At 45.8% G+C, this 10,471-nt stretch overlaps 1 protein-coding gene across 1 annotated transcript; it reads right to left on the bottom strand.

Moving 5' to 3' along the window:
• Window positions 1-5,256: 5,256 nt before the first annotated feature.
• Window positions 5,257-7,170, bottom strand: LOC142465008 (actin, alpha cardiac muscle 2). Its single transcript, XM_075568833.1, has one exon. The coding sequence runs from the start codon at window positions 7,083-7,085 to the stop codon at window positions 5,952-5,954; it is 1,134 nt and encodes a 377-aa protein (XP_075424948.1). The 5' UTR covers window positions 7,086-7,170; the 3' UTR covers window positions 5,257-5,951.
• Between the last annotated feature and the right edge of the window lie 3,301 nt (window positions 7,171-10,471).

Raw genomic sequence — 10,471 nt, 5'->3', positions numbered from 1 at the left:
CCTCTGGTGTTCCTGCACCATCTAGCCCTTAATTATCAGACAATAGACTTGATGTAATTATAAAGGTGCCCTACGTTGCGTACAAGGCATCATCTTCTGTATCTTGCCACAATCCGATTCCTTTCTTATCTGTTCTCCTCTTCCTCACCAGGCTGAACTCACCGGCATCAAATGGCGTCGTTACAACTTCCAGGGGCATGGCGACTGCGGCCCCATCATCTCAGCTCCGGCCCCGGACGACCCCATCCTTCTGAGCTTCATCCGCTGCCTGCAGGCAAACCTGCTGTGCGTGTGGAGGCGGGAGGTGAAGCCAGACCGCAAAGAGCTCTGGGTCTTCTGGTGGGGAGATGAACCCAACCTCAGTGACGTCATCCACCATGAGCTGCTCAGTAAGTGTCTCGCCCCTATACACTGTCCAGTTTGTGGTTTATGTCCCATAGCAGTGAGTATGTCTAATTCTCTTTTATATGGGGGATCTGTAATGGTAGAGCATCATATTCATAGTGGCTATACAATGGTGTTGACCTCTGAGGCAGCAAAGGGATTTCATTGTTTGAACGGTAGCTCCATATTGTATATTTAAGTTACTGTAGGATTTTGGCTCCGCTCTACTTCCCGTAGCTTCAATTGGACTTAGCTGGCCGCCATTTTGGAAACGCATCACGGTTCTGTCGTTCGTTTTTTTTTGCACTGCAGGAGTTTGGTTACCGTTCAGTAATCTTAAGTGGATATTCTACCTATCAGGGCTCTTGTTTTGCTTTGCCTTTTCTCTTATGACATTAGAGAATGGTTAAAGTAAGCACACAAAGTAAGGCATTGAAAGCACTGGCCTTGGGAGTGGAGGGCAACTTTTATCCACGCTTAAATTGAAGTCTGTTTAATTGCCTTTGTCTTTCTTTTCCCCGGGGAGTAAATAATATGACATGCTTCTTAGGGCAGGAAGTTCGTGTTGTGTGTTTTTATTTATATATAATATTTATTTATTAACTATGTGGTTATCCCTTCTTTCTGCAACAGGCTGCCACGGCAGCTAGAGATTAACCGCAGATAAACATCTATGTGCTCTATTTTGCTTAGTTTGTGCAAAACCTTTTTTACCCTGTTTGATTACCGTCTTCAAAATGAGAACGCATGTTTCTTGTGCTACCTTTCCTTTGTCTACAGAACCTTTTAACTCTCTGTAATGAGGCAGGGCATTCACATTGCATCTTCTCATGTCTCAAAGTTAGGTGGTGCTAGAACCCAACATCTAGGCTTGAAACGATGGAGGGACAGGCCGCATGTAAAAGCCTGTGGGTTGGGGTTAGCGATCGGCTAATAAGAAAATTGGCACTTGCTCTGCTCCTCGTCGTAGGGCTTATTTCACGAGGCCCTGAACTGCCACAGACGTGATGGGCATTTTTGGCTTGATTGCTGTGCAATTGCCCCATATTGGTTTTATTATCTGCCCTGTACTCTTACCGATGCTTAATCCTTGATATTGGCTGTGAAGCGTGAACGACATTTCCATTTTTGTAGATTTTATCAAATGTAAATGGCGCCTGATATTTGTTTTTTATATTGTAGGTTATTATAATTTTAATTCTCTTACAGCATATACTACCATCAGATGTCTTCTACTTTGTTGGAGTTTATGCAACTCTGTACCTAATAGAAGAATACAACCACAAACAGAAGATCTTTATTACTCTTCTCATTTATTTGTGAAGCGCCAACATATTCCCTCAGCGCCAGCGTTCAGTTTATCCTTTGCTGCTTGAGACGTTGGAAGATGTAGAAGTTTGCCACGGCAGCATGGGCTTATGGGCCTGCCGCCCCCACCCCGGAGGCCAGCGACTTGACCACACTACTGCTCCATATGCAGAAGTGTGTGTGTCTGTGTATTTATATAATATATAATATGAGTGCGTTGCAGGCAGTGTTTGCCTGCGTGTGCGCCTGTGTCGGTGGGGCTCTGCAGGCTGTGTGCATCTGCGTCGGGGCACTGCAGGCTGCCTGCGTGTGCGTTGGGGTGCTGCCGGCTGCCTGCGTGTACGTTGACGTCAGGGTGCTGTAGGCTGTCGGCGTCGGGGCTCTGCAGGCTGCCGGCGTCGGGGCGCTGCCGGCGTCGGGGCGCTGCTGCCTGCGTGTGCGCCTGTTTCGGTGCTCTGCAGCCTGCATGCAGTCATGTATAATTGAAGCACAAAGCCATTCCAGCAGTGTGAATGTTTTATGAGGCACCTGTTCATAGCGGAGGTGCTTGTGACATTGCTACATCCCCAGCCTGCCTTTAATAATACATAGACTTTTCCTTCTTTTCCCTCTGAAAGTATTTATCAAATATTTAGATTTGTGGTGTCGGTGGATCCAGTTATTAGAAAGCGAACCGCTGATTCGATTCCTTTGCTGTATCGCTGCTGATCTGTGTCTATTAGAAACACGCTCGGCCTTACTCATACCATTGCCTTGTGTTTTTGAATGGGTTGCCAGTATCTCCTGCTTTTTAAAACCCGATGTCACGTGGGCCAATAGGAAGCCGCAGCGCATTATTTCACTGCTACCTATTGGCCTGCAGGGCCCGTGAGCTTTGATAGCGGCCATATAGTGAACCCTGGCGTGGCAGCCATGGAGTCAAGTACATCCCGGAAGCAGGGGGTCCCTGCAGCTAAAATGAATGGGGTTCTGCTCCTAAGGCCCGACCCGACCGATGACGTCGCCATTGCGATAGTTATATTTCAAATGTAGGCGACGTCGCTGGCTGCAAGGCCTGCAATGTCATAAAGGGGGAAGGCAGAGGGACGGAGAAGCTCCTGATTAACCGCAAGGGGAGACTGGCGCCGAAAAAATCAAATATCAGTGGCTACCAGATTTTTGGTAGCACTGTCGCTACGTGGCTCCGTCGCGTGCACTATAATCGCCGACGACGGCGACAATGCATTTGTTTTGAAGCGACGTTCGCGTCGCCGGCACTATAAGCGCAGTCATATAATTTGACATCCGATAAGCACTTGGTTCATTTTCCTATATGCTATAAAACCTCAGATCCTATTTGATCCTTGATTAATGATTGGCCATCGTTGAGGGAAATGGACCACGCTGATCCACACAGTGTGTCAATCCCTGCAGCTTATAGATGGGGACCATAAGAGAAACAGACCTTTTGAAGCGGACAGAATAACTTTTCATATTGGTAACCCAACTGGACGTGGTGCTTATACATAAGGCTGACGCCTTACGGTTTTACCAAAGCCCTTTGCTGCCAATAGGAGCCTGCATCACCCCGCAATGCTACCACTTTTCTGTGAGCGAAAAATGAGCAGCGATTCCTTGCAGAGTAATATGGTGCTCAGAGTAACTGTGGCCCCTGTTGCAGTGAGGACACAGTCTTCAGAAGTGACTTCACTTCACCCCCCCCACCCCCTTTCATTAGACGGGTTTAAGGAAATGGCAAAGCACAATACCAGTTTTGCCTGCTGCCTGCCTGTAGTCTTGGACTGTGCTCGTGAGCTGGGTTCCCCCCTCATAATGGTTTATAGGAATGCTGCGTCCCATACTGCACTCACTGACAGTCTCAAAGGTGTTGCAGAGAAGGTCAAACGTGGATCTCACAGCTCAGCATTCTACGCTTCCCAGCTCTATAACAAAGAGAGGCAGCATAGAGGTCACATGAATATCTCACCGCTCAGTGCTGTGTGTAGTGATAGAGAGTAGAGGCTTATTGGTAAAGAAAATAGTATTGAAGTGTAAGAACCTGGTTTGAATCCCATTATCGTTCCCTCATGACCTTCTCGAAGTCATCTCGCTTTGCCCGAGACCTCAATCCTTCGATTGTGTGCTCTTTGGTGCAGTGGCTCATTGCATGTGTACATTCTGTGGTGTGCATTTCTGCGTACAGCAATACAGTATGTATTGACAGTGTACATAAAGGTAGCTAAATTCATGTCACAATGAGTAGTTCTTATACACCATAGGGAATTGCTGATCAGAGGCCTATATCTTGCAGCTTAGCAATATGTACTAGTAAAACCCAGAGGAACCTCTCAGGATAAACCAATATCGCTCAGCTCTGTGCACCATGTTTATATGACCTAAACATGATTAATTTATATAGATATTGAGCAGTGTTTATCACCCCAGCTTTCAGCAGTGAGGGTTCTGCAGAAGGTCCCTCTTCAAGGTATTAATGTAGTGAGTGATGTGAACAGGCAGGGAGAGACTGAAGCGGGAGTCAGTGGATATTTCTCTCTCCCGGTGGAATACAGCAAGCTCAGATGATCGGGAAGAAAACGTTTAGAACAGCAGCTGTGACAAATTTGATGCAGCAGCAAAAAAAAGAAGAAAAAAAAGGAGAGAGAGCCTCACAAGGGGGTAATCCTGCTGTTGTCATTTAGAGAACTGTTAAAGCAATGCAGCAAGACTCTGGTGACATGTTTGCCCCCCTATATTATTCAAACTGAGCAGAGCTAGTGTGAGCGTTGTGTAACCCAGGGGTTCTCAGCTGCAGTCCTCAAGACTCCCCCCCCCCCCCCCTACCTCCCTAAGGTCAAGTTTTCAGGATATCCCTGCTTCAGCACAGGTGGCTTTATAAGTGGCTCACTCAAAGACTGAGCCACTGATTGAACCACCTGTGCTGAAGCAGAGATATCCTGAAGGCCTGTCCTGTTGGGGAGAGTGGAAGGGGGTCTTGAGGACTGCAGTTGAGAGCCCCCGGTGTAACCCATTCTCTGCCAGAGAAGGGATCTTCAGAACAGTGTTTAAACCTTCCCTGCTTAAGAGATTTGCAGAGAACTGTAGACCTTTCACTTAACCTCTTCCCTACTTGAGCACGTAGGAGCCTTGTTTAACACTTTCATTGCTGGATCCCTGTAGCCCTGTTTAAGGCCACCTCTGCTTGTGACCCCTGCAGTGCATGGCCTAACCCAGGCCAAATGATCGCCCCTTCCTTGTAGCGTTATTTGCATACTTTGTTGCTGAAACTGCTTTATTTTAGAAATTAATATGGCTACATGTTTACCGTGTGTATTTTCTGTAGGTGTTTTGGTGGCTTGTGGGTGCACTTCAATAAGTGAAGCTCAGGAAATCTGGCTATAAGATGTGGGTTTATGGGCTACTGGTAACCCAACCCATTAAATGCTGTTTGACTTTATGGATCAAGTATTTTTGCAATGTTTTGAGGACCAAAATAATACATTAAGCGTACATCTTCAGACACACCCGTTATAGAAACCTCTTTATAACCTTAACTACAAAAACACAAAGGAATAAGCAGACATAAAATGATTGCAAAACCTTTTATTTTGATGTCCTTTTGAATCAGCAGAATTGGAACTGTGCCGACTGTACGTAGCAAGGCTAAATCTACACGTTTCATTCTGTTGTCCTATCAACCGTGATGTAAAAAACACTCTAGTAATTTTAATAAATAATCTTTGTCAAGATCTTTAATTAGGTTTCATGTAACATACAGTAGCAGCAGTTTGTGTGATTACATCAAGGAGATGGATATTTTTGCAGGTATTGGAATGAGCATTATTCCACAAGGTTCAATGTACATATGTGTCATAAAGCCCATTGTTAACACACTTAACATTAACCCTGATTACCTCATTACCACAAATTGGGTTGGAGGTTAGCAGGTGTCTCCAGCAGTGAATGGGTTCATAAATGTGTTTTCTCAATAGTGTAGTTTTGTATTTCACCTTCCATGATCCCTTTGAGTTTCTGTCCCAACTCCTTTCCGAATTCATTTGTGGGGTGAGAGAATTTAGTAGAAGGAGGGACGAGATTGTAATCGTAGATAGCGGTGACATCAGAGAGGTGAAATACACCTCACTGATGTCACCGCTGTCCCATTAAATCTCAGCATAATCCAGGTCTTCATTATAAGGCCAGTCCATGTCATACATCATTTCTCAGGGTGCAGGGATACCCATGCACGAAGAGGAAATAAAACGCACCATATAACCATATGTTTAAAAGCATTTGCGGTGGACAATGGAAGGTCCTGCCTCATCATATTCCTGCTTGGTGATCCACATCTGCTGGAAGGTGGAGAGAGAAGCCAGGATGGAGCCTCCAATCCAGACGGAGTACTTGCGCTCAGGTGGGGCGATGATCTTGATCTTCATGGTGCTGGGGGCTAGGGCAGTGATTTCCTTCTGCATACGGTCAGCAATACCTGGGTACATGGTGGTACCACCAGAGAGGACGTTGTTGGCGTAGAGGTCCTTGCGAATGTCAATGTCGCACTTCATGATGCTGTTGTAGGTGGTCTCATGGATACCAGCAGACTCCATGCCAATGAAGGAAGGCTGGAAAAGGGTCTCAGGGCAGCGGAAACGCTCATTGCCAATGGTGATGACCTGGCCGTCGGGCAGCTCATAACTCTTCTCCAGGGAGGAAGAAGAGGCAGCAGTGGCCATCTCATTCTCAAAGTCCAGGGCAACGTAGCACAACTTCTCCTTGATGTCACGCACAATTTCCCTCTCAGCTGTGGTGACGAAGGAGTAGCCACGCTCAGTTAGGATCTTCATAAGGTAGTCGGTCAGGTCACGACCAGCCAGGTCCAGACGCATGATGGCGTGGGGCAAGGCGTAGCCTTCATAGATGGGGACATTGTGGGTGACACCATCTCCAGAGTCCAGCACAATACCAGTGGTACGGCCAGAGGCGTAGAGGGATAGCACAGCCTGGATAGCGACATACATTGCTGGGACATTAAAGGTCTCAAACATGATCTGGGTCATCTTCTCCCTGTTAGCTTTTGGGTTCAGTGGTGCCTCAGTGAGCAGGGTTGGGTGCTCTTCAGGGGCCACACGCAGCTCATTGTAGAAGGTGTGATGCCAGATCTTCTCCATGTCATCCCAGTTGGTGATGATGCCATGCTCAATGGGGTACTTCAGGGTCAGGATACCTCTCTTGCTCTGGGCTTCATCCCCAACGTAGGAGTCCTTCTGGCCCATGCCTACCATGACACCCTGGTGACGGGGGCGGCCCACGATGGAGGGGAACACAGCCCTTGGAGCATCATCTCCTGCGAACCCAGCTTTCACCAGACCAGAGCCGTTGTCACAGACCAGAGCGGTGGTTTCCTCATCGTCACACATGATTGCTTGGAAGGATCAGGGAACTCTTGACTTGCTGGCTGCAAGGGCAGGTACTATATGCTACTGCTACAACTCCAAGCTGTGTAAGAGGGCTTTATATATTCATTGCCAGCCTCTCTCCTCCACCCCTCCTCCCCCTGCCTATCTGTCCCCTTCCCTAGTTTAGGAATGCTCTGCAGTTGAAGGTGTCCCCCATGTGCTTTTCCATATTTGGCCCTGTCAGGGCCAGCCCCTGCCACCCATCCTGGATTCCTGGTTTACGTGGGGGGAGTGTCTTGTCTCTGTGCCCTGCCTTGCCATAAAAGGCAAGTTGTTAACTTGAGTCCCCAAGATCACCCAGCCCCCAGAGCGTAGAAGTAGTGACTGACAGTGACAGATTCCTGGAGGACAGCTGGAGAGGGATAGAGTCTGCGGCCTTATGTGAAACAAATGAAGAGGGACACTTTTGGAAACCAACGTTTGTCCATCCATGCCCATCCATGGACAACAAATTTTCATCTTTGAGATATAAGGAATTGAAGCAGTCAAATAATTGGAGCTGTTTATGGAGGCAAACAAATATCTTCATGGTCCTCTAACTCCAAATGAGTCTGTAAAGCATTGAGAGCAATACACTGCAAACCCTGTTAATGCTGATTCTGTCCCTCAAGCCATCATTTTCAATGTACACCTTTCGGAAAGTATAGCTAATTCTCGTTATTATATGTATTTCTTCTTATTGTGGACAGCATCACTGATCTAAATCCGAAGCATACATTTTTGTAGCATTGTTTGCATACAGATAATCTGTAAAACTTCAGACACTTTACTGGATGTTCAGCGGCTTATTCCACAACAAAACAGAAAGATGTATTCTGTATGCACTATAGAAAAATATAGATCTAGAACAAAAAACATTATCTGGGTTTTTTTTTGTTTTTTTTACCCTTTGCTGCCTGGGACCAGCTGCTATGTTATGCAGTTTTTACAGCCATTAGAAAATGAGTTGGTAGCTGGGTGTAGCAAATGTTAAGGAGGTTGAGATGCACTGCAGGTTCTTCTGACACTGATAAGGCATTGATCTAGCATTATAATGATCGCTAGCAGCGAAGCATTTACTTGTTGAGCTGAGGTAGAACACCACAAGAGATGCAAATAAGGAACACCACACTGACTCAAATCAAAGAGCTGATGGTTCAGTATGCATTGGCCTCTGAAGTGGGAGATCCTAGTCCAGGGGTCTACAACCTCAAAGATGTGTCTGTGTATATATCTATATGTCTATATATCAAATAAAAAGATCACTTGTGAGCACATTCACATGTCTTAGGCAGGTCTGCAACCCTGCCTTGCACCATTATCCCCAGCATACAGTGCTTCCACTGCAGCAAGGGATTCTGGGAAATGACATGCAAATGAGCACACAATGTGTCACCTTTTGTCTGAAAAACCATTGTTACATGGAGCCCATATAAGCTAATGCTCGCTGTTAACACAGCTTTAAAGCACAGCATGGGAATCAGATGCAAAGCCAGAGAAACCATTTACAGACATGTTTCAGCCGTAATGGGCATCTTCAGTGTGAAGCTGGTTGTTTTTTGTTTTTATAAAAATGTTTTACCAAGAAGTAATACATTGAGTTACCTCTCGTTTTCAAATATATGCACACGCACACACACACACACACACACACTTGTGTATATATACATGTATACACATACTTATGCAAGAATCCAAAAGACAAAAAACGAAACAGAGCACAGCAGCAAAAGGATGAGGGCTACAATACTGTAAGTTAAAAACAATTTAATTACAGTGTGACAACATTGGCAAGGTATGGTAAGTAACTAACGCGTTTCAAGAAGCACTGGAACATGCGTGAAACTTAACATTAGGTTGCTCTCTTGTATTGGGATATATGCAAAAGAGTGAACACCAAAAGCTGTGTGTCGTTTTACAGAGCTTTACAAACTGTACTGTAAAGATGTCTTTGCGTATTTCCAGAAGAAAGTTGTGCACATAAAGCAGATCTTTCAGGTTTGGAAAACTCTGCACATGTGATTACACTTGTGAAGAACCATTTTATAGGTTGTGTGTGTGTGTGGGTGTGTCCGCGTGTCCGTGTCCGCGTGTGTCCGCGTCCGTGTGAAATGTCGGAACAAATGTCACTTTTGTAATATTGGAGTTCCTGTCCTCCTCTGTACCAAACTGCAGTTTGCACTGTACATTGAATCTTTAGGCACACGCATTAGGTCATTACCCCTCCATTCAAAGAGAAAAGAGGCTCATTATTGGGCAGTACAAGGTGTGACTGATCCTTTGCAGCAATTAAGGGATTTAACCCCATTTGCTCTGAGAGGCTGGAAACGCATTGCTTTCTGTGTGCTGCAGGCTCCCGCGGCAGTGAAGAGGTTAAACAATCAGTCCATGCGCCTCTATCAGGGGGAAGTGACAGAAATAGGATGGAATTTGTGAGGAGTAGGCGGGGAGCCAAGGATCAAGCCAAGGAGGAATTCCTAAAAAAGACAATACTGTGTTCTACCGTGGGGCCAGCTGTCATGGCGCCTGTCAGTCCCACTCTGTGCCAACTAGCCTATGTTAATCTCATTTCTTTACATTTCCCCTAGTAGTTAGGTTACCGCCTCAGAGCAGCATCCAGGTGCAAGGAAAAACAAGCCCGGTGTACCCCTTCAATGTTGGTTTTAACAAAATATCTATGGGGTTCCTGCTGGCTACCACACAACAAGTGGCTTTTCCCTGTGTTACAAGCATTTTTGGATAACTGTTGCATTTGACCTTTGACTGTTTACCCCCTTTTCTGATAGAGATGTGAGCAATGCAGTTCAGAGGCGAAAGGGTGAAATAATTCTCTCGTGATTCCCTTAACTCTCCTATGGGTCTTTGTGTCTCTTGCCAGTTTCTAGAGGCTACATTTTAAAAAATTGCTTGCGAGCTACTGCATCGTTTGCATTGTTTGTAATAACTTTGGGGTTTCAGCATTAAGTACACTCAATTAACGAGTGACATACAATTTCATCCTGTAGCGTAGATTTAATCAGAAGCCGTGGCGGGATTATCGACGCAGACAAAGTTGAGAAAAAACACACGAATGAGTATTGTGCGAACTTTCCCCTTATTGCTCCATATAGCTATTCCCCGCATGGCTTACTAATACAAGCAGGGGTACATTGATGTATGCTCTACGTGGAGTTTGACGTACAGATCTTTTCTGTAAAAGCAACAGTTTTCCGTGAAACATCATTGGAGCTGCAAATAAGCATAATGCAAAGTTCCTTGGTGTCTGTCGGACAGGACAGGCTACATAGTAATAGCTCACCTACATGTATATGCCCACTGGGTGAAGCACATCCCAAGGCTCTGCCAAGCAGACAAAAGGGAATTAACCT

Source organism: Ascaphus truei, chromosome 13 (assembly GCF_040206685.1).
Source record: "Ascaphus truei isolate aAscTru1 chromosome 13, aAscTru1.hap1, whole genome shotgun sequence".
Classification (NCBI taxonomy): domain Eukaryota; kingdom Metazoa; phylum Chordata; class Amphibia; order Anura; family Ascaphidae; genus Ascaphus; species Ascaphus truei.
The sequence above is the reverse complement of the archived record's forward strand: the minus strand, read 5'-3'. Positions and strand labels throughout refer to the sequence as shown.